Source organism: Rosa chinensis, chromosome 4, assembly GCF_002994745.2.
Source record: "Rosa chinensis cultivar Old Blush chromosome 4, RchiOBHm-V2, whole genome shotgun sequence".
Classification (NCBI taxonomy): domain Eukaryota; kingdom Viridiplantae; phylum Streptophyta; class Magnoliopsida; order Rosales; family Rosaceae; genus Rosa; species Rosa chinensis.
The window spans coordinates 61,127,408-61,154,334 of NC_037091.1; the positions used below are offsets into that span (position 1 = coordinate 61,127,408).

At 40.9% G+C, this 26,927-nt stretch overlaps 4 protein-coding genes and 1 long non-coding RNA gene across 12 annotated transcripts; all 5 read right to left on the reverse strand.

Moving 5' to 3' along the window:
• Nucleotides 1-2,620: 2,620 nt before the first annotated feature.
• Nucleotides 2,621-5,804, reverse strand: LOC112196895 (ureide permease 2). 3 transcript variants are annotated; one of them, XM_040518403.1, is made up of 8 exons: nt 5,668-5,804; nt 4,417-4,726; nt 4,121-4,259; nt 3,863-4,037; nt 3,720-3,745; nt 3,518-3,618; nt 3,045-3,419; nt 2,621-2,879 (listed from the first exon to the last, which is right to left on the reverse strand). In XM_040518403.1, the coding sequence occupies exons 2-8, from the start codon at nt 4,651-4,653 to the stop codon at nt 2,727-2,729; spliced, it is 1,206 nt and encodes a 401-aa protein (XP_040374337.1). In that variant the 5' UTR covers nt 4,654-4,726; nt 5,668-5,804; the 3' UTR covers nt 2,621-2,726. The 3 variants fall into 3 exon arrangements, with proteins under 3 accessions (XP_040374337.1, XP_024193133.1, XP_024193132.1); XM_024337365.2 differs by lacking the exon at nt 5,668-5,804 and adding an exon at nt 5,118-5,225; XM_024337364.2 differs by lacking the exon at nt 5,668-5,804 and adding an exon at nt 5,000-5,148.
• On the reverse strand, nt 5,537-7,973 carry LOC112196894 (ureide permease 2). Of its 3 annotated transcripts, XR_002935449.2 has the most exons (8): nt 7,577-7,972; nt 7,198-7,342; nt 6,895-7,069; nt 6,766-6,791; nt 6,564-6,661; nt 6,343-6,477; nt 6,103-6,202; nt 5,817-5,957 (listed from the first exon to the last, which is right to left on the reverse strand). XR_002935449.2 is itself a non-coding variant. In XM_024337362.2 (7 exons), exons 1-7 carry the CDS (start codon nt 7,889-7,891, stop codon nt 5,805-5,807), a joined length of 1,284 nt encoding a protein of 427 aa, XP_024193130.1. In that variant the 5' UTR covers nt 7,892-7,973; the 3' UTR covers nt 5,537-5,804. The 3 variants fall into 3 exon arrangements, 2 of the variants coding, with proteins under 2 accessions (XP_024193130.1, XP_024193129.1); XM_024337362.2 differs by having other exon boundaries at nt 5,537-5,957; nt 6,103-6,477; nt 6,564-6,658; nt 7,577-7,973; XM_024337361.2 differs by having other exon boundaries at nt 5,537-5,957; nt 6,103-6,477; nt 7,577-7,971.
• Nucleotides 7,974-8,903: 930 nt separating this feature from the next.
• LOC112200820 (ureide permease 2) lies at nt 8,904-19,661 on the reverse strand. 3 transcript variants are annotated; one of them, XM_040518405.1, is made up of 8 exons: nt 19,380-19,661; nt 10,996-11,298; nt 10,567-10,705; nt 10,269-10,443; nt 10,129-10,154; nt 9,926-10,017; nt 9,466-9,840; nt 8,904-9,313 (listed from the first exon to the last, which is right to left on the reverse strand). In XM_040518405.1, the coding sequence occupies exons 2-8, from the start codon at nt 11,230-11,232 to the stop codon at nt 9,161-9,163; spliced, it is 1,197 nt and encodes a 398-aa protein (XP_040374339.1). In that variant the 5' UTR covers nt 11,233-11,298; nt 19,380-19,661; the 3' UTR covers nt 8,904-9,160. The 3 variants fall into 3 exon arrangements, with proteins under 3 accessions (XP_040374339.1, XP_024197596.1, XP_040374338.1); XM_024341828.2 differs by having other exon boundaries at nt 19,354-19,661; XM_040518404.1 differs by having other exon boundaries at nt 19,350-19,661.
• Nucleotides 19,662-19,962: 301 nt separating this feature from the next.
• LOC112195824 (erlin-1) lies at nt 19,963-23,809 on the reverse strand. Its single transcript, XM_024336036.2, has 9 exons — nt 23,615-23,809; nt 22,519-22,639; nt 22,373-22,440; nt 22,233-22,292; nt 21,965-22,123; nt 21,381-21,527; nt 20,940-21,154; nt 20,739-20,847; nt 19,963-20,652 (listed from the first exon to the last, which is right to left on the reverse strand). The coding sequence occupies exons 1-9, from the start codon at nt 23,738-23,740 to the stop codon at nt 20,506-20,508; spliced, it is 1,152 nt and encodes a 383-aa protein (XP_024191804.1). The 5' UTR covers nt 23,741-23,809; the 3' UTR covers nt 19,963-20,505.
• Nucleotides 23,810-24,316: 507 nt separating this feature from the next.
• Nucleotides 24,317-26,883, reverse strand: LOC112196148. 2 transcript variants are annotated; one of them, XR_005809179.1, is made up of 6 exons: nt 26,512-26,883; nt 25,859-25,949; nt 25,714-25,778; nt 25,308-25,621; nt 25,048-25,179; nt 24,317-24,614 (listed from the first exon to the last, which is right to left on the reverse strand). It is a non-coding gene; the product is annotated as an uncharacterized LOC112196148 (long non-coding RNA). The 2 variants fall into 2 exon arrangements; XR_005809178.1 differs by lacking the exon at nt 26,512-26,883 and having other exon boundaries at nt 25,859-26,040.
• Nucleotides 26,884-26,927: the final 44 nt, after the last annotated feature.

Genomic DNA, 26,927 nt, shown 5'->3' on the forward strand with positions numbered 1-26,927 from the left:
CGTGGCTAACTCTGAGAGGGTTAGCGTCTGGAGGCTTGCCTCCTAAGCCTAGCCGTCTTCTCGTCATTAATGCGAGTAATGATGGATTTCGTAACCGAGGCGACGCCTCGGCTAATCCAGGGAGTTAATGAAGACGTGGGACACGTGTACGGTTGGTACGTGATGTAGTTTTGTAGCGGACGGCTCAGGATTATTTGATGTTGACATAAAAAGGGGGGAACTGAGCGAGTTTCGACATTTCTGGAAAATCTTCAAATCTGAGTTGCCTGCTTCGAGCCTTGTTCGCCTGCGAATTGCGAAGGAGATCCCCGGGTTTGCGTGGAGTAGTCGGACTGGAGAGGACGAAATCTGTTAGTGAAGACGAGCTGCACTCCAAAGTCTTCGACGTGAGGTTGGTATTTCGGATCCTCTTCCTGTTTCATTGAATCTGCAATGGTGGTTTCTGGGTTTTGGTATTTCTGTTAATGGTATGATATTGCTTCTGTGTTGTTCTCGGAGGGTGTAGGGAGAGATTTGAGGGAGGTTATGGTGTTTGACAGAAAGTTGGGGTTTTGGGTTTTGCTAGACGGTCTAATCTGGGTTGAGCGTGCGGTTGTTTTTGTTTTGGTATTTTTGTGGGTAGTTGTTCTTGGCATCTTTGGCTATATCTGATGTGAGAGTAGGTTAGATCTGTATTTGTGCTAACTGATGTGGGTTTTAGGGTTTGGGATGGCCAATGTCATAGATATTTCGAGCAGTGAGGATTCCGGGTCTGACGTGTCGTTCAACGTGGCGGATATGACCTTTATTGACTCGTTGCGTCCGTCTGCCCATGCAGGAACCTCACTGCCAGAACCGCTTGAAGTTGAGCCACTTCGGACCATCCCCTGGGAAATAGCTATGGATCGTGGTTCGCGTCCAGAGAGCTCTAGGGCGGGTGAGTTGGCTAGGCGCGACGAGCGCTTAGCGAGCAATAGTGCTGCTAGCGGCTCCGCTGGCGAAGGGGAAGCGCCGGGCCAAAACGTCGAGTCGGCGTGGTACCTCTCAGATGGCACCGCCGTCGACGAGGCAGGTGGGCGGATGGATGCCGCCGCTGTTAACCGGATGAAGCGGACGTTCCGGTTGCCGGGCTCGGTGAAGCTGCGCCCCCCGACAGCGGATGAGAAGGCCTCGATGCTCCCAGCGGGATGTGCTGCCGTGCACGAGGCCATATTCCGCCAAGGAGTGACATTCCCGCTAGTGCCCAATCTCCAAATTCTTGTGTGCACCACATTTTTTCACGTTTGCTTACATATGGTCTAGCCTCCGGGCTCCACGAGTCTATGGTCTACGACCTACCACCATGCTTACATATGGTATAGCCTCCGGGCGACACCCCATTATCTCATGCACTTCATACATTAGTGCACCTTCGATGTAGCTACATATACGAATTTTTGTCTTTTGTGATACAGGATAGCGAGTCCCTTCTTGCTTGCGGAGCTCGGGACTTGTAGGGGCCGTGCGCCTCTCGGATATTACTTATGCTTGATGACTTCATGATTTGAACTCCCCAACCAAGAAGCTACTCTTACTCGGGGACTTCGGGGACTTGTTTATACCTACACTAGCAAGCTAGTTCTCTACATCACCAAGCATAATTAACACCCTCTTTGGGACATCCACAAGCCATGGTGAGGCCCAACCGAGACTTGCATCTTGTAGCCCTATGTTCAAGCTACGCTACGGTATCCGGAAGTCACAAATCCGCCACCGGGAAGCCACCTTTCCGCCCTTGCCAAGTTGCCCTCACAAACTAGACTTTCTACACTAGAATAGTTGTTACTTGTCCCACATCGAAAACAATGTAGAGGAGATGGCTTCCTTCACTTATAAAAGGAATGCCTCCTCCCACTTAAACACCATTCAACACACTCCATTACACATTTTGTAATGCACTTGGGCCGCAAGGCTCGACACACTAGTATAAGCTTTCAAGTGGACGTAGTCTCCCGCTAAGGCGGGAGGTGAACCACTATACATCTCGTGTCACTCTCTCTCTCTCTATCTCTCTTATTTATAGCTAACTAGAGCCCCCTCGGATTCTAACGTTAACACAGATTTTATTGAACTAAAAAGAATACAATGTCTCCCCTCCGAAATCAAGAATACAATGTCTCCCCTCCACTATTACATTGTGCCTGGATAAAGGGTGGATCCAAGTTCCACCATATCAAACCAGAGGAGGTAGAACCATAATTTGCTAAAACATCTGCCACTTGATTACCCTCTCGAAATATATGCGAAGATTTGAAATGCATTTGAGACATTCGGTGCAAACAATTACGAATTACCCCATTCTATGCGAAGCTTTCAAGGGACCAAATGAGGAGAGCGAATTAAATCAAGAACCATAGAGGAGTCTACTTCTATCCATATATGCTTCCAATCTTGTAGGGATTAGTAGTCTGTTTGAGCTAGTAATGTATGCTAAATCTGATGCTAAAAGTAGGACTTGGATTATCTTCATCAAATCTATCCCTCTCTGTCAATTCACGTCCTTCATTTAAAGTGTAATCTGTACGGTCTATATATGGGAAAACATCTAACCAATTCTCCATGTGACATGGAATTTTCAAGAAGACGGAAAACAAGAGTATTACATCTTTCTGTAACTGCCATATTTTTTGTATCTTGTAACAAACTACATGTTTTACCAACCAACTGCAGTATTTTTCTGCTCTTGACACGATTTAGAGTTGGAATACTCATTTTCGATGCCCTGATGATGCCATAAGGATTGCAACAGCTGCAATAAACATAAACAACATGCTGATAAGCAACACATATGTTCTTCGTGATGATTTTCGGTACTCTCCAAACAGAAGTATTGCCCAAAAAGTGCTCACTAGCGGAAGCGCCTGCCACAACACAATGTTGAAATTCATATAACAGAGATCTCTACAATCTTTTATCATGAGGTGACTTAATTTTACGTCAGTAGAGTTTCAATCTTATCATGTTTCAAGAAAAATGTGTAATTTCCTAGTCTGGAAACGGGCATGTGTTTATGACATGAAACTGACCTGAACAGAATCAGCTGCTGCATATCCTGCAGCTTGACCTCCCATGAATTGGAGACCGTTGCCGAAACCACATAGGACACCGGCCAAAAGGGCCCAACCCCTACCATTCCAGTCATTCAAATAAGCTTTGAATGTTGTTTTAGGTAAGCCGAGTATAGGGCGGTAGAGGAAGATGATATTTAAAATGATAGCAATGACGAAACAAGATGCTGAGAAGTAGAAGAATGCGGTATAGACAACCAAATGAGGAACTCCTTTCTTCAAAGTGTTCCATTGATCATTTGTGGCCACGTTGAATGCTGGTACGAAGAGGGAGAAGCAAAACCCGGCAAAGAAAGTTATGACCAGTCCAATATAAGTTTTCTTCCCAAAAACCTGCACAAACAGAATCAGGTTCACTCATTGATGCATCAGTTCAATATCAAAAGAAAAAGAGAGACAACAAATATAACGTAGAATGCAGAACCACCAACCTTAATTGATCTTCTGTTTTCTAGCTGTACAAGAAATTCTGCAGTCCCAACCTTCGTCTTCTCAGCCGAACCATTTCCATTTTCCATATCCTTTGACAAATCTATGGATAACCAAATATTGAAAGAAAATGAGCTGACATCTAATAAAGAGCAGCAACACAAGTAGAGAACAGAGATGTTATGAATTCACAGAATTTCTCACTCTCAATTGGATTCACACTAGAAGCCCTGTGATAACATTAAACTCGCTTTAGTTAGATTAACCAACTACTGGAACTAGTTTAACAAACACTAATGTCTCACTCATTAAAAATTTCAAAGCAATTACAGGGAAAAGAAACATACTTTTCTCCATCTTTTTTATCACTCGGCAAACTGTCAAGTTTTACTTTGTTATCAGCTGCATTGGATGCATGAACAGCAGAGCCAAGACAAACCGCAATCAAGAAGCAAGCAACACCAGGGAAAAGAACTTCTGCTCTATTAATTCTGTCATCTAAGAAGTAATTCAATGTTGTGCCTGTTACATTTAAAAGGAAAGATTAGACAGTAGGTTCAATATATTGCCAAATGTTGTGCAGTGCAGAAACACTAAATAGAGACCTATAACAACTGTGATGCTTGAAGTGATCACTTCCGTCACTGACAGACCAACTAAAGCCCAAGCATACTGTGTGGCCAGATTTCCAAGGCTGAGGACTATCCCTCCCGCCATTGCGAATAGAACACTCGGAAAATTATCCTGCACATGTCATCACAGAAGTATCAAAAATGAAAAACCAGTTGAATCGAAAAGCACTGGAACTACAAAAGTTATGCATGACCGAAGCTTATGAGCAATCCCTAAATATCATTAGGAAGGTCTGAACCAGTAAATAAACTTCAGAGTTCAAACTCACCTGTGAAAGTTGAGTTAAGAAATTAGGCTTCTCAGGTGTGCCGCTGCCTATCTGACCAAATGTGAAGGCAATGAGGACAGCAACCAAAAAATTGGTAATGGAGTAGTCCAGATAAGTATGCTGGGGAAGCCGGCCTCGTCTTTCTAACATAGTCAGGACAGCAGGCCAAGTGCCTAGGAAGGACAAGGCAATGAGCATGCATGCTATAGCACCTCCTTTGCTTTCCACCTCATACATCTCTACCCAACTTGGAAAATTCCACTCAGATGGTAAAAAAAACTCAGCAGTGGAATACCAGAAGAATTAGAACCTGCAGCACATACATATGAATGATTCAATATCACTCACTAACTGGATTTCCAGTTATATGTACAAGTCGAACATGAGTTTGCACTTTGCAGTTAGAGAAAGCATGTAATAGACTAGAACATCTAAGGACTAGAAGGGAAAGTCACCACCTATTTTCCTTTGGACACAATCATAACACAGCCTGTCAACTTTTGAGAACACCAGAATTGACTTTATCATCTACGACTAACAACCCAACATGTTAAAGTGTAATACAAGACAAGGAAAAACTTACTCAATCCAAAAGAGTGTTATAACCACAAGTAAGCGGACACCATAAGCTTATCACGGCAATCAGAATCAGAATCAGAATCGGAATATCATATTCTTCTTACAGAGGACTGAGGACTCACCCCTTTATTGCAGAAGCTGATATGTTAAACATAAACACTACCGAGGATGTTAAGACCATGGATGAGAGAGACCCCTCTGGGTTATATCAGAATAGGTTTCATTGCTTCAATCTTCTGAATAGCTGTATATGATTATTGTATGGTTAAAAGCTGGTTTTGCATCTGTGATGTGATAGAATACCATTATTCAAATCCTACGCCTAACTGGAATCTTGAATATAGATTCCCTTAGATATGGTTTGTTGTAATAATCAAATTGTATTGATGCCTATAATTTAAATGTCCAAAGTCAAATATATTGACAAGTTCAATTTGTTAATTGGTATTATTAAGAAAAAAGTGTAGCAATCAAAATCAACTTCTTGTTTTTTTGGTCAGGCAATCAAAATCAACTTGAGTCAGGCGTTTTCATCTTTCAATGCGAGACAAATATATTCAAATTTCATTTCTATCCTTTCTTTAACTCCCATATATATATTTTTTCTTTCTGTTGACTAAATTACATCCACCAAATACCAAAGAAAATAATCGTCAGTGGAATATTTCATACTTGGAAACACCTCCACGACTCATATTCTTCATGATTGATGAGCCCATTTTGTTCTTCAGTATTTTCTTGCTTGAATCTTGATCCATGAGTTCTACAGAGGTACACAATTTCCTGACAAGGACTCTGAAGTTGAATACTCATGTTCGTTGCCCTGATGATGCCATGAGGAGAGCAACGGCAACAATAAACATAAACAACATGCTGACAAGCAACGCATATGTTCTTCGTGATGATTTTCGGTACTCTCCAAACAGAAGTATACCCCAAAAAGTGCTCACAAGTGGAAATGCCTGCCATTACAACCCCATATGCATATAAGTAGGCATGTCATACTCACTAAACATGCATTGATGTCACTTGTGAGAGATAAGTACAACATGCTAACTTGTCAAACAATCACTTTGATAAAATGTGTATATATGTCATGAAACTAACCTGAACAGCATCAGCTGCTGCATATCCTGCAGCTTGGCCTCCCATGAATTGGAGACCATTACCGAATCCACATATAATACCAGCCAAAAAGGCCCAGCCCCTGCCATCCCAGTCACTCAAGTAAGCTATGAATGATGATATGGGTGAGCCTAGTATAGGGTGGTAGAGGAAGGTGATATTTAGAATGATGGCAATAACAAAACAAGATGCTGAGAAGTAGAAAAACGCAGTATAGACAACCAAATCAGGAACTCCTTCCTTTAGAGTGTTCCACTGATCATTTGTGGCCAAGTTGAATGAAGGTGAGAAGAGAGAGAAGCAAACTCCAGCAAAGAAAGATATGGCCAATCCAATAAAAATGCTCTTCCCAAAAACCTGCAATAACAGAATCATACCCATTCTGATAAAAAAGTTCACACATTGATTAAAAGACAGAACCAATTTTAAGTACAACTGTCAACCTTAATTGCTCTTTGGTTCTCAAGCTTCACAAGAAAATCTGCAGTCCCAGCCTTCGCTTTCTCAGCATAATCATTTCCGGTCTCCAGGTCCTTCCCTTCTATGGATATATCCAATATTAAAAAAAAAAAATGAACTACCATCTCATAAAATACAACATCACAAGTATAGAATAACATGTCATAATTCCAAAGAATTTCTCACCCTTATTTGGAATCACACTTGAAAGCCTGTGATAACATTAAACTTGGTTTAGTGAAGATTAACAACTACTTAAACCAGTTAAAAGAAAACTACTCATAACAAATTACATAGCAGACAAAAGAAAAGTACTTTTCTCTGTCTTCTGGATCACTTGGCAAATCGTCTAGTTTTACTTTGTTATCAGCTGCATTGGATGAGTGAACAGCAGAGCCAAGACAAACCGCAATCAAGAAGCAAGCAACACCAGGGAAAAGAATATCGGCGCTGTTTATTTTGTCATCTAAGAAGTAATTCAAGGTAGTGCCTGTTACATTTAAAAAGAAGAGAGTAAACACTATGTTGTACAAATTGCAAAATGCGAATCTAAGATACTTATAAAAACATTCAACGGTTGTGCAGCATCCACACAGATATGGAAGAAGAGAAATAGACCTATGACAACTGTGATGCTTGCAGTGATCACTTCTGTCACCGACAAACCGACTAAAGCAAATGCATACTGTGAACAAAGATTCCCAAGGCTCAGGAATATCCCACCCGCCATTGCAAATAAAACACAGGGCCAATTCTCCGGCAACTGTCATTACAAGAATACTCAAAAAGCAGTTGAAACTGAAACTATGTCACTGCGTTACAAATTGCACAGCCAAGAAGCAGCATCGTCATCATCGATCGAATATGAAAAGCATACTAGTAATGACACAAAACAAAAGGAAAAGCACAAAATAGACATGCTGAAGTTTCTGCATAATCCTTGATGTATCATTAGTCATTACAAAGGTCTGAACCCGAAAATACACTTCTAACTCACCTGCAAAAGTTGAGTTATAAAATTGGGCTCCTCAGCTGTGCTACTCCCTATCTGACCAAATGTCAAAGCAATAAGGATAGCAGCCAAGAAATTGGTGATCGAATAATCCAGATAAGTATGCTGAGGAAGTCGGCCTCTTCTTTCGAGCATAGTCAGGATAGCAGGCCATGTGCCCAAGAAGAGCAAGGCCAGCAGCATGCATGCTATGGCACCTCCTTTGCTTTCCACCACATACATCTTTAACCCCCTCGAAAAATTCCACTCAGACGGCAAAAAAAACAGCAGTGGAACACCAGGGATATCCTGCATGTCCATAGTTCAATATCACTCAGTGGGTTCCTACTAATTTCTAACACAGAATAAGCTTGCACTAATAGAAAGCATTCATTTGCTTAAAGGACTAAATAGCCATCTAAGAACCAGAAAAGTCCCCCACTTTTAGGTATACAGAAAAGTCCCCAACTTTTAGGTATCTACCAGTCAAAGCCTGCCAAAAACATTGTATGGATTCAGAATCACACAGAAAGCGGGACCTAATAGATACTACATACCATAACAGAGGACAAACCAATTCTGATGAACAACACAGTTGCTTTAATAATACAACCAAAAAAACAAATCTGAAGGTCCTGTACAGTAGAAGAAGAAAGATCACCTGCCCCAATCAATAGTGTCGCACCCACTAGCTGTGGAGGACCCAGAAGCTGTGTCAGCAGATTCCATTAAACTTTTTCACGTCACAATCAGAAATTCAGAATCACTATTAGATTCTCATGCTCTAACAATAATATGAAACAACCAGGAACCTCATATTTTTTATTCTCAAATGAAACTGAAAGAATCCCATTAAATGAGAAAGAAGCAGATTTCACTAAGCAGAAACACTTTTTGAGGATGTGAGAGTAAGAGTGTAAGACCATGAAAATGAGAGAGAAGAAGAAGCTGGTTTTCAGTTTTAATGTGATAGAAAATGGCCATATTCCAAGGGTACTTGCTTAACTAAAATCTTGAAGCTGGATTGCCCAAGATGTGGGTAGCTGTAAGAAGAAACAAACGGCTAGCTGCCCAATATGTCACCATAAATTTTTCAAGTCAACACATCCGATAATTGGTGTCACCGCTTTGACAAGCTGGAGTAGATAAGTTGGACCTTAATAAATGAGTTGCAAATTCCAATGATTGCTTCTGCTAAGAAACAGAATGAAAGAGGTGATAGACTAGGTTTCAGGTTCGAATAGACTAGATTTCGGGTCTCCTCCAATGTAACATGAAGTTCATCACAAACATTCATTTCTTTAATTTATCAAAAACAAAAGGAAACAAACACTTCGTCATACTGAACTCCTCGTCTAAAGCATTGAGAAGCTTTGTTCAAGTCGTTAGTAGTAAAAGGATACCATTTGTATCTTTCTTTAACCCCACATTATTATTACTATTATTATTCCAAAATACCATCATTTTTGGAAACACCTCCACAATTCACAATCTTCTTGATTGATGAGCTCATTCTGCTCTTCATTATTTTCTTGCTCTGGATTCCTGAGTTATACAGAGATATACAATTTCCAGACAAGGAGTGAATACTCATTTTCGATGCCCCGATGATGCCATGAGGACAGCAACAGCAACAATAAACATAGTCAACATGCCAGTAAGCAATATATATGTCCTTCTTGACGATTTTCGGTATTCTCCAAACAGAAGTATGCCCCAGAAAGTGCTCACAAGTGGAAGTGCCTGCATTACAACCCCCAATGCACATAAATAGGCATGTTATACTTGCTAAACATGCATGGATGTCACTCACCAAGAGATAAGTACGTCATGTTAAGTTGTTAAACTATCAATCTTGATCGCTTTGATTACATGTGATATGTCATGAAACTAACCTGAACAGAATCAGCTGCAGCATATCCTGCAGCTTGACCTCCCATGAATTGGAGACCGTTGCCGAATCCACATATGAGGCCAGCCAAAAGGGCCCAACCCCTACCCTCCCAGTCGTTCAAGTAAGCTTTGAATGAACTTTTGGGTAAGTCTAGTATGGGGCGGTAAAGGAAGATGGTGTTTAAAATGATAGCAATGACGAAACAAGATACTGAGAAGTAGAAAAATGCAGTATAGACAACCAAATGAGGAACTCCTGTCTTCAAAGTATGCCACTGATCATTTGTGGCCACGTTGAATGCTGGTGTGAAGAGGGAGAAGCAAAGTCCCGCAAAGAAAGTTATGGCCAGTCCAATGTAAGTCTTCTTCCCAAAAACCTGCAATAACAGAACCATTCCCTTTGTGATCAGGAATGTTCACTCACTATGCAAAAGAGAAGCGAATTGAAGTCAAACCTCCAACCTTAATTGCTCTTTGGTTCTCAATCTGTACAAGATAGTCTGCAGTGCCAGCCTTCGCTTTCTCATTTCCACTCTCCAAATCCTTTAACCCATCTATGGATATTCAATATCAAGAGAAAATGAACCACCATCCTACTATATATGTCATAAGGAGCAACCAGACAAGCATATACTAGAATGTTAGAACTTCAGAGAAGTGCTTACCCTTATCTGGAATTTGTTTTAGAGCCCTGTAACAACATCAAACTTGATTAAGTAATGATTAACCAACAACAAATCTGTTAAATGAACCTTTATATCCTACCCATCACAAATTTAAAAGCACCTAGGACAGAAGAACATACTTTTCTCCATCTTTTGAATCACTGGGAAAACTGTCAAGTTTTACTTTGTTATCAGCTGCATTGGACGAGTGAACAGCAGAGCCAAGACAAACCGCAATCAAGAAGCAAGCAACACCAGGGAAAAGAATCTCGGCTTTATTAATTCTGTTGTCTAAGAAGTAATTCAAGGTTGTGCCTGTTACATTCAAAACGAAAAAAGTAAACAGTACGTTCAGTATTTGCAAAATGCCGATCCAAGGAACATAAAAATATACTACATGGTCGTGCAGCGCCACACTGATGGAAGGAGAGAAGAGACCTATGACAGTTGTGATGCTTGCAGTGATCACCTCTGTCAGTGACAAACCAACTAAAGCAAATGCATACTGTGAAGAAAGATTTCCAAGGCTCAGGACTATCCCACCCGCCATTGCGAATAAAACACTAGGCAAATTATCCTGCACATGTCATCAGAGAGTACTTAGAAACCAGATGAAACTGTGTGACTGCAAAATAATTGCAAGGACAAGCTTTTGTATTAAACTCCTCGTCCTAAGAATTGGCTTGTGGCCTTGTGGGTAATTGGGTTTATATAGCATTCAAGCTTAGGACTCATATAACAGCAAATAGTAATTAACAAGAATAGGAAAGTGCCAGTGCAGAAATACACATGACTGAAGTTTCTCCATAGGATCATCCCTATTTTGAAGTTTGAAAAATCATTAGGAAGTTCAAAGTTGAATCTGACCTGTGAAAGTTGAGTTATAAAATTGGGCTTGTCAGGTGTGCTACTGCCTATCTGACCAAATGTCAAAGCAATCAGAACAGCAACCAACAAATTGGTGATAGAGTAATCCAAATAAGTATGCTGAGGAAGCCGGCCTCTTCTTTCGAGCATAGTCAGGACAGCAGGCCATGTCCCCAATAAGAACAGTGCCAGCAGCATGCATGCTATAGCACCTCCTTTGCTATCCACCACATACATCTTTAACCTCACTCGAAAAATTCCACTCAGACGGCAATAAAATCAGCAGTGGAACACCAGAAGATCCTGCTAATGCATAGCTCAATATCACTCACTGGTTTCCTATCGATCATTTTCTAACAAAGAACAAGTTTTGCATGCATGAATCAGTTGAAAAGGGAAAGGAAACTTGCCAATAAGGGCTCGTTTGGTTCGCATAAGGGCTTTCCTAATTCTTTTCCTATTTTTGGTGTTCCGACAAATAAATCAACATCATTGTCCAGATTATTCATTTTCCTTCTATTTATCTTGCATTAGTTGTGCATTAATTACATTCTATAAATATATTTATATCCTTGTTGAAACTTGCTACCCTGACTATTTTATATAAAACGTTTATGTGTTGAAGGAAAATCAAGTTTAGTGTGCCTTATCAAACTAGGAATAGGAATAGGAGAGAAGGTTCTAGATTTCCCAATCCTACACGGATTGGTATTCCTTGTAACATTAGATTATGCACTTTGTAATCCCTATATATAGGGCTCCTATTCTCTATAATGAAACACACTTCTCTCATCAATCTCTCTCAATACCAATATACTTAAACACGTTATCAGCACAACTCTAGCCACAAAAACAGAAAACCAAAAACCCTGAAAAGTTCTTCCCACCGAAATCTGCCGCAAGCCCCTGCAGCACCTAGTCCCTTGCTAGCCCGCCTACTACTGCAGCCCTCTCGGCCTGCCTACCTGCCAGCGCGCCCCCGCGCTCAGTTCGCTGCCTTGCAGCCCCGCGCCCGTGCGTCCACCCCACGCTGCCCCTGCAGCGTCCCTGCTGCCCCGCGCACACCTGCGCACGCTGCTGCCCCGCCTACGCACCCGTGCACATGCAGCCCTGCACCACTGCTGCTGCCCCTGCAGTTTGCCTCCGCTACTCCTGCACCACTACTACCTCCGCAGCCCCTGCTGCCCCGCCTACGCACCCGTGCACATGCAGCCCTGCACCACTGCTGCTGCCCCTGCAGTTTGCCTCCGCTACTCCTGCACCACTACTACCTCCGCAGCCCCTGCTGCCCCGCATCAGCTGCACGCCTCTACTTAGATTACTTCGCTCCATCACGCCTGCATCGACACGCGCGTGATCCAAAACCAACAAGTAAGTATCCAAAGAGTAAGCTTTAAAGTTCCTGATTTGAAATTCTTTCTTTTTCTCGGGGACTTCAAAACCTCCCTTCTTCTTCATCCCACCTTTCATAGAACGTGGGTTCGATTCAATGCGGAATCGTGGGGATTCACGCAATTAACGAACTAAGAGCGTTCGTAAGACTTCGGACTAAGAGCGTCCGCAAGCATCGATTTATGACCTTATAAACATCATTGTTTCGGTCTAATCCAATTTTCTTGGAAATCGATTTCTTGGTAGCATAGCTCGGAAATCTTAATATTTAGTTGTCGTGGAAGTTTTAAACTCCGAAACTAATATATTTCTTCTTCTTATTTCAGGATGTCGAAACTTGACTTTCCTGCACTTACCTCAACTGGCTCGGAATATCATAGTTGGGCCACGGATGTTGAGCACCATCTCACTTCAAAAGGGATCCTACCCTTAATTCAAGCTCCTAATCCTACTCTCATATTTGAGCGTACGGCTACGAACAATGCCACCGCCCTCATCTTGATGAGGCGCCACATGGATAAATCACTCCGACTGGAGTACATGGCAATCAAGGATGCTAGAGAATTATGGGTCGCGCTAGAAGAGCGATTTGGTAATATCAAGGATACCCTCCTCCCTGACTTGAAAGTTCAATGGGGCAATCTTCGATTCGCCGACTTCAAGTCTGTAGCTGAATACAATTCAGAAGTTCTACGCCTCAAAACCATGTTGGGGTTCTGTGGACAACCCGTCACAGAGCAAGAACTAATTGAGAAAACTCTCTCCACCTTCCCCGTCTCAGCAATTTTGCTCTCAAAGCAATATCGAACGGAGTTCGATACTAGACGGATCACGAGATTTCATCAGCTCATTACTATTATGTCTGTAGCTGAAAAGCATGATAATATCCTCGTGAAGAATTATAATTCAAGGCCTATCGGAACTAAGAGCGTTCAAGAGGCGAATTATAATAATGCACCCAAAGGAGGGCGCAAGGAGCGGAACCCTAAGAATAAGGGACACAACGGACGTTCTGGTCCATATAACCGCCCTACAAAGGAAGGTACTCGTCAGAATGAAGGACGATCACGTGGCAATACATGGCAACGTGGGAGAGGAGGCCGTGGGGCTCCAGGACATGGAGGAACCACCCAGGGCCGTGGGAATGGCGCCAACTCCTATGGGGGACGCCACCCAAGTGCAAACAATGCACCTCAATTAAAGGGAGGAAATCACAATGACATGTGTCATCGATGTGGATCTAGTGAGCACTGGTTCAAACAATGCAACGCAAGCAAACAATTGGCTGCGCATTACAAGGCATTTAGAGACTTCAGAGAGCATGAAGCCAACTTTGCCGAAAATATAGAAGAAGATGGTGATGATGTCAACGTCAATCTCACCATAGCGGACTTCAAATCTGACAAAGAATTGCACAAGGATGCTGCAGATTTTGATTAGTATAGTCCTTTACTTTTCCAAGAATTATGTAATGGCTATTATGCCTTAAATCAATAAAATGACTTATTGTATTAACTTTTTCCCTCTAGGCGTACTCAAGAGTACTTGTGATGTCTAGGCAAGGTTTGATCTGAGAGAACGGTTTTAAAAGTGAGCAACGCTCCACCAAAATCTCGCCTTACCTTACCTGGTCACAACTAAATTGAAATTACCGAAAGGATTGAGTGACTACGATTTGTCTACGGTTTGATTTTTATATTGGATTAGATTTTGGTCAAGAAACTTTGATGTAATCATTGGCTATTATTAATAAAGTATCGATTTATTTTATTCAAATGTCTTGGACATATTCTAAATTCGAACTTTATTATTTTTCAGTATGTTTCCCGGAGAGCTCGAATGCCTCGTGGATAGTGCTACTACACATACCATCCTTCGAAACAGGCAGCTATTCCTATGGATGGCGCCTACTCGATCTTCTGTGACTACGATGGCTGGACAATCTCAATTGATTCATGGTCGAGGACCAGCTCAATTTATGTTGCCTAATGGCACTACCTTGAATGTCACCGAAGCTCTTTATGCTCCTAGGGCAGGAAGAACCCTATTGAGCTTCAAAGATATAAGAGCCAATGGTTTTCATGTGGAAACACATTGTGAGAATGGACAAGAGTTCCTTTGCATCACCTCTAATGACTACGGACATAAACGAGTATTAGAGAAACTTATGTGTCGTTCTAGTGGGTTGTATGCAACCACTATTCGAGTCATTGAATCCAACCATGTCATGAGAGATGATTTATGGGATTCCGACACGTATAGGCTTTGGCACGACCGTTTGGGACACCCAGGTCGTGACATGATGATCCGTATATTAAGGACTTCACACGGACATCCCTTTTTCAGAACGAAAAGAAGTAAAACTCGGTTTTTGGACACCGAAGGAGCCCCTGCGCCTCACGGCGCCGTTCACCCCCAAATCCGGCCATCCTTGGCCGGCGCCGCCTTCCCCCTGCGGCCTCAGGGTGGCATTGACGCCACCAAGGGTCCTTTGTCTCCAACTTTTACTTCTAAAGTCACTTGTGACTTTGTGGCTCAACCAAAATCCTCATTGGTTGTTTCTAAAGCCCATCATTCGTTCTGCAAAGCCTGCTCTTTAGCAAAGTTAGGATCAAGACCATCCTATGCAAAGGACACCAAGGAAAATATACCATTCTTGCAAAGAATTCAAGGTGATATTTGTGGACCTATTCAACCACCATGCGGACCATTTAGATATTTTATGGTGTTGGTTGATGCATCGACACGCTGGTCACATGTCATGCTATTGTCCACAAGGAACGCTGCATTTGCTAAACTCCTAGCACAAATAATTAAGTTACGGGCTCACCACCCTGATCATCCCATTAAGTCTATAAGATTAGACAATGCTGGGGAGTTTACATCAATGACTTTTGATGATTATTGCATGTCCATTGGGATTGATGTTGAACATCCTGTTCCTCATGTTCATACCCAAAATGGTCTCGCAGAAGCCACCATTAAACGACTACAAATGGTTGCTCGAGCATTGGTGATGCGCACCAATCTCCCTATTTCTGCTTGGGGCTATGCAATATTGCATGCAGCTGTGCTTATTCGTCTGAGGCCCACTGCCACTCAACCCTTCTCTGCGTCCCAGATGGTTACTGGGTATGAGCCTGATGTCTCACACTTACGCATATTCGGGTGTGCAGTCTATGTGCCTATTGCGCCGCCACAGCGCACCAAAATGGGTCCTCAAAGACGATTAGGCCTTTATGTTGGATATGATTCTCCAACGATTATCCGCTACGTAGAACCCTTGACAGGCGATCTCTTTACCGCTAGATTTGCGGATTGTCACTTCGATGAGACAGTCTTCCCGTCGTTAGGGGGAGATAAGAACATCAATGTTCAACAGGAACGACAGGAATTGTCGTGGTCTGTCCCCACTATGTCTCATCTTGATCCCCGAACCGCACAGTCAGAAATTGAAGTGCGGAGAATTCTCGATCTTCAGAACGTAGCAGATTCGATGCCTGATGCGTTTTCTGAGATCGCTAAAGTGACGAGATCACACATACCTGCTGCAAACGTGCCTGCAAGGATTGATGTCCCTAAAAGTAGAGGACATGACGCCAACTCAAGAATGCATGAGCATGGCGCCAACGTCCCATCTCTCAATGATGGTGACGTTGTGGCTAGGCCCACGGCTCCCGCCAAGAAGCGCGGGAGGCCCATAGGTTCGATGGATTCTCGCCCAAGAAAGAAAGCGAGTTTGGCACAGAATAATCCATTAATCATCGATATAAATAATCAATCTCATGAGAATATTCCGGATTATGGTTATGTCCAAGAGACATCATTGGGGGACGCTCCAATGTCAGAACCAACTCCAGAGAATAGAGAGATCTCCATAAATTACACTAGTGTACATGAGATGATGGATAGAAATTCTATGGCGATTGATGATGCATTTGCATATCATATTGCGAAAGGGATTATAGAATATGATGATATCGAACCTCGCTCTGTTGAAGAATGTCAACGAAGAGCAGATTGGCCTAAATGGAAAGATGCGATCCAGGTTGAATTGGATTCACTAACAAAGAGACAGGTATTTGGGCCTGTAACGCAGACACCCCCAAGTGTAAAGCCTGTTGGCCATAAATGGGTCTTTGTTAGAAAGCGTAATGAGAAAAATGAGGTGGTAAGATATAAAGCCCGCCTTGTGGCGCAAGGTTTCTCACAACGCCCTGGAATCGACTACGAGGAGACATATTCTCCCGTAATGGACGTTATAACGTTCCGCTACCTTGTCAGTTTGGTAGTTTCCGAAAAACTTGACATGCAGCTTATGGATGTGGTTACAGCATATCTCTATGGGGATCTAGATTCAGAGATATATATGAAGGTTCCAGATGGACTTCAATTACCCAAATCAAGTGGCTCTAAACCACGGAGCGCGTTTTCAATAAGATTAAAACGCTCACTATATGGATTAAAACAATCCGGACGGATGTGGTATAATCGTCTAAGTGACTACTTGATTGGGAAGGGATATATTAACAATGAAATATGCCCATGCGTGTTCATTAAAAGGACAAGTTCCGGATTTGCAATCGTAGCAGTTTATGTCGATGACATGAACCTAATTGGAACTCTAGATGAGTTGAAGGAAACTGCTAAATACTTGAAATCCGAATTCGAGATGAAAGATCTTGGGAAAACACGGTTTTGTCTCGGTTTAGAACTCGAGCACCGTAGTGATGGAATCTTGATCCATCAGTCTGCATATACTCAGAAAATCCTAAGGCGCTTTAATGAAGATAAAGCAAAGCCTGCAAGTACTCCCATGATCGGCCGTAGTCTTGAGCCCGGAAAAGATCCGTTTCGTCCAAGGGATGAGGACGAAGAACCCCTAGAGGCCGAAGTGCCCTATTTAAGTGCAATAGGCGCATTATTGTACTTAGCTCAATGCACAAGACCGGATATCTCATTCGCAGTGAACTTGTTAGCTCGACACAGCTCTGCGCCAACACGCCGCCATTGGATTGGTGTAAAGACCATCTTTCGATACCTAAGAGGTACGATTGATATGGGCTTATTCTATCTCTACAGAGAGAAAAGGAATGACGGAAATTTGGGATTGGACCCCAAAAGGCAAAACGTCCCCGTCCATGGAATGGCCGCCGGCCATGTTGCCGCCGCCGGCGCCGCCACCGCTCATGGTGGCCGGCGTTCTCCTATCTCCCTCCATCAAAACGACAATGATGTCTTGATGGGTTTTGCTGATGCAGGGTACCTCTCTGACCCTCACAAAGGTCGCTCCCAAACTGGTTATGTCTTTACCATGGGAAGCACTGCGATATCTTGGAGGTCTACAAAACAGACCCTTGTTGCTACTTCCTCAAATCATGCAGAGATTATTGCTCTACATGAAGCTGTACGTGAATGTGTATGGCTAAGGTCTGTAATTCGACACATTCAAGGAAGTTGTGGTTTGAAGTCTACCACAGATGAACCTACATGCATTTATGAGGATAATGCAGCTTGTATTGAACAAATGAAGTTAGGTTTCATCAAGGGTGACAACACCAAGCATATATCGCCTAAGTTCTTTTATAATCAGCAACAACAATCACTTCTAAAGATTGAAGTGAATCAAATCCGATCAGAGGATAATGTAGCGGACTTATTCACTAAGTCGTTACCTAAATCCACCTTCGAGAAACATGTGAAGAGCATCGGATTGAGAAAGTTATCCGAACTCCCACGATTATAGCAATCAGGGGGAGATATCGACATCAGGGGGAGTTATGATGTCTACATGTTCGATCTCGAAGAGTGAAGGACGTGTTGTGCTCTTTTTGTCCTTCGACCAGGATTATTTTTGTCCCACAGGGTTTTTGTTACCTGGCAAGGTTTTTAACGAGGCAACGGATGAAGCGTCACTACCAAGTTTGAGCGGCACAAGGGGGAGTGTTGAAGGAAAATCAAGTTTAGTGTGCCTTATCAAACTAGGAATAGGAATAGGAGAGAAGGTTCTAGATTTCCCAATCCTACACGGATTGGTATTCCTTGTAACATTAGATTATGCACTTTGTAATCCCTATATATAGGGCTCCTATTCTCTATAATGAAACACACTTCTCTCATCAATCTCTCTCAATACCAATATACTTAAACATTATGAGATTTGTGTAATTATCTATACTATTATTAAAAGAAGAGAGCTTGCTCTCTATAACTGATTTTTTTTTTATACAATTATAGCCCTAAAATATTAATAAACTTTAACATTAAATTACTTATCAAGACGATAGCGTCAATATATAAAACAGAAGATAAAGTTAAAAATTATAAAATAAAAAGAAATCAAATGGCTATAAACATGGCAGAAAAAACTTCCCACTACTTTACCATTAAGAAAAAACTTTTCACTACTTCATATATCTCCAGTCCCCACACACATAGGATGTGGGTTTTGCTAGTATATTTCAATATATGAGGATATAAATGAATATTAATATGATTTAACTTTCTTTCTTTGCACAAACCAAACACTAAAATGGAAACAAACAATGTTTTCCCTTTACTTTCCCAACATTTTCAAATAGTGGAAATGAAAGCTATTGGAAAGTTTATTTTCTTTCCCATAGAATATAAAAATGAATTTGATTTCCTTTTAGGAAACCAAACAAGACCTAATAGAAAGCATTCATTACTTAAAAGTATAGTATATCGCATGATATGTATCTACAAGTCAAAGCCTGCCAAAACATCCCATGTTTTCAAAATCATAGCCACATGGTACATAAAGTGTATATACTACAGACCATAACCCAAAAAAGACAAAACAAGAAATCCATTTATGATGAACAACAGAATTGCCTCTATCATCTACACCTCAACAATGCAGGTCAGCTACAAAAAGAAGAATACAACAAGAAAGAAAGAAAATACACTATATCTGGAGGTATGTAGGAAGAAAGGATCACCTACAAATCGAAAAAAAATGCTGCACTCACAAGTTGAATAGGACACAAGCTATGTCACCAGAACCCAATAAACTTTTCCAGCAAATCAGATTCTCATATTCATGGAAAAAACCAAGAACCTCATATTCTTCTTCTCAAAGAAAAACTTGGGAAAACCTTTCAATGAATCCGATTGAAGAAACACTTTGAGGATTTAAGGGAGAGAGACGAAGTAGAAGCTAGATTCACTATTTATGTGATAGAAATTAGCAATTTTCTAAGAGTCCTTGTTTAACTGGAATCTTGAAGCTGGATTCGTCAAGATGTGGTTTGCTGTAAGAAGAATCTTGGTTGGTAGCCCATGCCTATTTAAAGGATTAACATAGTTGATCCGAAAATTGATCTCACCATATGTTACAAGGCAACATATCCGATAATTGATGCCACCGCTTAAAGCCTTAAACCAAGATTAGACCATAATAAATAAATTGACAAATTCCAATAATTTCTTCTACTAAATAATTTCTTCAATTTTCTTACCTTGAATTCCTCGTATGCGTGATGCATATGCTTTCGTTTCTTTCTATTTTAGTTAACAGTAGTAAAAGGGTTTTTAACTAGTTGTTGCGGAAAATTCGACGAGTTTAGTTACATAATCGGTAAATACAGTCTAGTACAAAACCATTCATCAATGACGACGATGGTACAGATACATAAGACAAAATCGCCACAAAAATATCGCATCGAGGTTTGGGCATAGTTTCTCGGAAGGTGCATATCAAGAATATTGCACCGTCTTCTTCAGCTCGAGAGTGGATAACAAGTGTGGAAAACCGAAGCCTCCAAACCAGGAATGGATGATGAAAATTTCGGAGCCATTGATACAAACATGGGTCGCAGATGGACATGCAGAAGAAGCAAAGGCAAGCAAAGGTTCAAAATGAAGGGGCTATGAAAGCACCCTATTAAGTTTTAACACGTACCCAATAGCAAAAGACTGGGCCGCTCAGTTGGACTCGAAAAAGCCTGTTTTGAGCTAGCAAGTTTTCAGTGACTTGGAATCCTAGGCTCACTGATTTTAACAGTACAATGGCCCAATGATATCCTTTTCTTCCTACTGTGTTCTCACTTCTCAGTATGTTTATACCTACACAAGCTAAAGCATTACTCTGTGTTCTCAGGCATATTCAACTTCAGGGTTACCAGCTTCTCCATCGTCCGCATTAGCTTCCCTGGACGTTTGTTGGGATATATCTTTGGCCACCTCTCTGGAAACCTTCAAAAAGTTCCCCAGCAACCTCTGATCTAGAACCATATTGGGTACCTGGAGAGCAAAGCTACAGAGTAAAGTTTGTACAAAGACGCACAACTAAAAACAACAATACAAATGCAAGGAAGAGAGAGATTGACCTTGTCCCCAAAGAAGATTTTTGTATTATCAGCAATGGCCTCGATAAACTTAAGCTCAAGGAACTGTGGAGTGAGCTTCAACTTGTTTGCTTCGGCCTCTCTCATTACTCTAAAATTGGGAGCAAGTAATACAATTAGTCACATGCAGACACGCAGTATAGCATATAATAGGTAGTGGTTTGAAAAGAACGGATATATTACTTGTAGAAATCAGCATCTGCAAGACTCTTCTCCCGAGCTAGATACATGGCATTTTCGATTTCTTCCTGCCTCCTGGAACTGTCCTTCTCCATCAGCTTTTGTTCCATGAGAATCTTACTGACGTTGGCATTCTTCTCGGCTTCACTGATAGCCATCTTTTTCTTGGTTTCTGCTTCTTTCTCCACCACCCTCTGTCTCTCTATAGCAATTAAGACCTACACATACAGCCCACACGATATAATGTCGGATGCGCTAATGTTATTACAAATTTTTCATTAGTTAAAGCAAAACAAGATTGTAACAGTTCAAAGAAAAAAATAATAATAAACAAAAAAGAAATTCCTGTGTGGGATAGGTTTAGAGTACTTACTAACCATCTTGTGCTTGCAACAAAGTTAGGAATGAAAAAAATTAAATAAAAGAAACTCTTCTTAACCTTACCTTGGTGCGCTCCTCCTCCATCTGCTCAAAGTTCCGTCTGATACTATCAGGGATCTTCGGCTTTGTGACACGCACATTGATAATTTCGATACCTGGGGCATATTTGGTACAGTCAACCTGGAGAGCGTCTTTCATCTTCTCATCAATCTGCAACAGAAGCGTGTATGAACAAATTAATCAAATAAGGTTGCCGATATAACAAACAGACAAAATAAAATCAGGCCACAATATCATACAACAAAAGAGCTCTTTGAACGAGATGTTCCAACATTTGCACAAGGAGAAAGTAAATGACCCTAATAAACTAACTCCTCAAGAGCCCTAGAACCTCAGTATATATGTAAAATACCACAGCACCTAATCAACAGCTACTTTGTGGAGAAATAACACTAGAAAATATGATTGACCCCTAGTTGGACGACATAACCAATGCCAGAGCCAACAAATACAATTGCCCTGAGATATGGCACAATCCTCTTTCATATCGCAAAACAAAGGGGAAAATACTGATTACAGAGACATACATGAATACATCATTATATAGACTTCTTAAACACTTTAAGAAGTCTAGCACTCCAGCTTACCTGATCAAACACATCAATATAGACATCTTGGAGAGAATTCGAGCTGCAGAACTGATTGATCTCATGATGAATTTTGTCATATATCCATGTGTTGTCATAGTGCACACCATAATTTAGAAGTGTCTCATACACATATTCCTTACGTAGCCTGTTTACAACCTGAAAAATGGCAGCCCAATCAGTACATATAGATTGAGAACATTGCAAATTAGACTTCTCAATTGAGTAATATCTCGAGATATAAACAGAATATCTCATAATGCCATACCTCAATCTTTTCAAAGTTGATCATGACACCCCCTTTTGTACCGCAAGGAATATCCCTCACCTGCAAAAAATTTATCCAAGTTTCAAGTAAAACAATAGAAAGACAATTCTCAACCTTCATAACTTGGATCAGAAAATTACTTGATCAGTCTGAAGGGTCACTTGAACAGGTTCATACTGTGTTATCAGAGGCAACTTGAGATGAAACCCTGAATTTTAAATTAGTGAGAAATAGGCCAGGTTAAAGCCCTATGCAAGCAAGTGAGGAACTGCTCGATGCAAATTACCTGGATCAGTAATAGTCTTTAGAAGAGCACCCCCTCTCCAATATACACCAACATGACCTTCAGGGACTTGGTGCAGGATGGAAAAGCTATTGCTAATAGTTGATATTGATGGAAGCACCACCTGTATAAATCAATCCATCGCAATTTTAAGATTTAAATACTCAAGCTTCTTGGCTAGCATATCATAACAATTTGCAAAATGATATCCAATCAATTACAGCTATTTAATGGAACTATGCGTTGTGACTCATTCCAAATCCAACTGCAAATAACGAAAAGTTCATGACCTCTAGAGTTTTCGCTAGGTAAGTACATTAATGATAGCACAAGTGTTCTATTCGGCCAGTAAACTGAATCAAAATTTTATGAAACCTGTATTGAACCTATATTCGAGACAAATGGGCCAATAACAAAAGCAACGATTCATAGTCTGTTTTAACATAGGTCATGCATCACATTCCTGAAAGAGAATCAACACAGCTCCAAACAGAAAACACCACAGAGACCTTCAATGCCATTATAAAGAAACCTTCCCCTATCAATTTTACGTTTCAATAAAGAGGTAAAGAAACTAGAGTAGAAATAACAAACACTTACAACCTAGCGAAATGATACCCCTATCAATTTCACTAATAGGTAATGAAATGATACCCCTAGCAGGGTTAATACAAACACATAGCAATAGCTGCCCAATCAAGGTATCATTTCATTACACTATTAGTGAAGTCACCTGGTGCATTTTAATACCCACCCTACCCTCAATCATTAAGGAAACGAAATAAAGTTGATAACTCTCATCAAGTAAAAATCGGTGAAATTCGACTAAAACTAGAGTAATTAGTTAACAAAGTTACACTTAAACAGTTAAACTCAGAACAGAGTCTGTTCTGAACATTTATATACAGTACTGCAATTAAAGAGAGGATCAAGCACAGAAGCATTTAACCTAAAATGCGATGGAAACAAATATTATAAAAAAATAAAAAGCAAATTAGAGATGAAAATCGAGGATGATGGAAGCGTTGAATGAGGGAAACAGAGAGGACATGGTTGTAAAAAGTGAGGAGTGCAGAAGTGTGAGTGAGAGGAGTTTTACCATAGCGAAGATGGCGAGGAAACCGACGAGGACGACGAGAATGGCGGAGGATTCTCCGCCGCCGCCGCCTTGACCGGGAGGCGGAGGACGATACTGAGGAGCTCCTGCTCTCTGCTGCTGATCCATGGCGGTTCGTTCGCTCTCTCTCTCTCTCTCTCACTCTCACTAAGACCTTGCTTCTGCGTTTGGGTAATCTGAGTGGGCCTTGGGTATATTTGAAGGGAGTCACGGGTCGGGTTTTGGATTGCGAATCGAGTTACTGTCGTCAAGTAACACGTGGAAGTTGATATATACTAGGGTGGGGCTTGTGGGTCCCCTATTGTAATCGATCTTAAATGGTTTGGCGAACCATACTAATGTTGAATTTTGGAAGTTTACTCCAAAAAAAAGAAAACGACAAATTGAAATTTTATTTTATTTACTTGATGACTGATTCTGTTTTCCGAAAAATAGGAGATACTGTTACAATGCAAAGCTATAGTAATCAAGAATTTTCTTTGCAAAAATAATAACAAACGAAGAGTTTTAGAAGGCAATTGTTGAGCAAGTTTATTCGGATGAGATTGGGAGAAGAAAAAAATTAGTAGGTTTTGATTTTGAAATTGGGGCAAGATGCAGAGATGGAAGTTGAAGGAGTAGAGATACAGCAGAAAAAACTCGAGTTTACTTATATGGAATGGGCATACCATTCCAATTGCATACAGTAACATAAATAAATATGTATATAAAAGTAGACTACATTAAAAGTAGGTCAACGTCTGAGGAATTAGATTGCGTGATGTATACATTCTTAAGCTTGTTCTCAATTCATCCTTTCTAATGCAAGGTAATGTAGAGTTTGCATCTATCAAAACAACTGAAGCATTTGGCTACTGAACTAGATCATATCCTCTCTCCCTATTTGGTGTGTACAGAGTATGTTAACACATCTCCCTACTCTTCTGCACTTCCTTCCATCGCCTCAGTTTTCACATGTACTTCTCCCATACAGCTTTGGTACCTGCAGAGCACAGCTACGTACTCAGTGAAGTCTGTAATACAAATAATAGAGAGATCAAGACTATTACTGCTTTATTGAGCAAAGCTACTCAATCAGTCAAGTGTAATGGACAAATGCATTATTGAGGGAGAATATGCAAAAGGAACTATAAAGTTGATATATATTGAACAAGCAAGCAGGAACTAGCAGGATCAGGATAAGCAAGTGATGCACGAATTAGGTTCACAGTAATTTAAAGTCTTATTAATAGTCATTCACTGTTTGCAGTGAAGTATATGATGAAGAAAATAAGATACAAGGAAGTATTATTCTTTACAACTAAGATCCCGATAAATAAATTTTTGCATGAATTAGGTTCAGTGTAAAGATTCAAGTCCTAGTTAGCAACCATTCTATGTTCAAATGAAATACAAGGAAGTATTATTTCCTTTACCTTGGTGTGTTCCGCGTCTTACACTGTCTGGCATGGGATAGTAGGCCTTGTGACACGCACGCTGATGATTTCAATGCCGGGAGCAAAATGCGCACTATCATCGTGAAGAGCTTCTCTCAGCTTTTCATCAATCTGAAAGAGTTTAATATATTGTTTTGTCAACAGAAACATATATAAATTAATCAATAGAAGAATGATATGGTTTTGGACGTTCGAAAAAGATAAACTAAATTCAATCAATGTATAGTATAATACCAAACCTGATCAAAAACCTCTTCAATAGAATGTGAGCCGCAGAGCTTACTGATCTCTCTACACACGACGACACATGTATATGAGCAGTAATACTGAGTCCCATAACTCCTTAATGTCTCATACACGTATTCTTTGCGAAGCCGGTTAACAACCTGAGAAAGGCATCCCAATCAATGCATTTACTGATCGAGGACAATGAAAACTATTACTTCTCAGTTCTCACAACATTAACAGAGTGGTACTATCTCATATCTCCAACCTCTATCTTCTCAATGTTAATCATGACATCATCTTTTGTACCGCATGGAATATCACAAAACTGCAAAGTTCATGACAGATGGATTTTAAATTTCAAGTATAAACACAGAAAGACAACATCCCAACTTTGCAAAACTGTTATCACTGAATTACCTGATGAGTCTGAAGGGTCACTTGAATAGGTTCAAAGTATATCACAGGCAACTTGAGATGAACCCCTGAATTTAAGAAACAAAATGAGTCGAAGCAGCTAAAGTAAAGTCCTATATATGCAAGCAACTTGTCAAAAGTAAATTACCCGGATATGTAACAGTCTTAAGAAGAGTATGTCCTCTCCATTAATAAACCCCAACATGACCTTCCGGGACTCGGTGCAGACAGGCTTCTAGCTGTGAATACAAGCACATTCCACTTTTTAAGAAGTTAACATACTAGTGAAATTCACTGGCTAGGCATAACAATCAGCAAAATGTTCATGTAGTCCTGTCTATTACAGCCATCCAAGCTAATTCCAAATCAAACCGGAACTATCAAACTATCAAACTTCAGCTATGTCACGGTGTATAGCTAGTTCATCAAATCTACACCTCATGCTTACCAAGAAACTAATCATGGAATTATAAAACAAGCGGGAAATATGCACAATCGAACAGATAAGTTGACGACATTTAGGCATGGAGTGGAAATTGAGAGCAGAGGCATCAAATTAGAGCATCAACTAGTCCACCAAAATCAAACTTAAAACTGACAACAACATGATGAACATTTGTATAACTAACTAAATTCAGCGAGTACAGGACAAGCTCGAAATCGAAGCCCTAACTCAATGCAATTAAAGATACAGTACAAATCGACGGCGAAAACGAGTTTGATGGAAACGACCAAGACGAAAACGTAGTCATTATTTTGAGAGCGAGGAGAGAGGAGAGTAAAACGTGTGAGAGGGGTTACCACAAACAAAATGACCATTAGATGGAAGAGGAAAGAGGACTGGGCCGAGAAACCGCCGCCGCGGCGAGGCTGTGGAGCTCTTGCGTTCTGCTGCTGTAGATCCATGGCGGTTCGCTCACTCAGTGACTCGGTCACTCTCTCTCTCTCAGTGACCGCTTTTTGCTTGCTTTGTTTCCTTTCCTGTAATCGGGTTCGGCTATTTGAAGGACCAGCATATGGGTCGGGGTACCCGAATGTGTAGCGGGTTGCTGATTTCAACCGTTGGATGGGGGTACACGTGGAGTGTTACTGTAACATTGTGTGACGTTTCCCGCTCTTTCTATAACCCTATGAAAGATTTCTTTTCTTTTTTCTTCTTTTCTGAGAAGGAAATAGACATTTTTCTAAAAATGTGAAAAGAAATAATTTGTTGACAC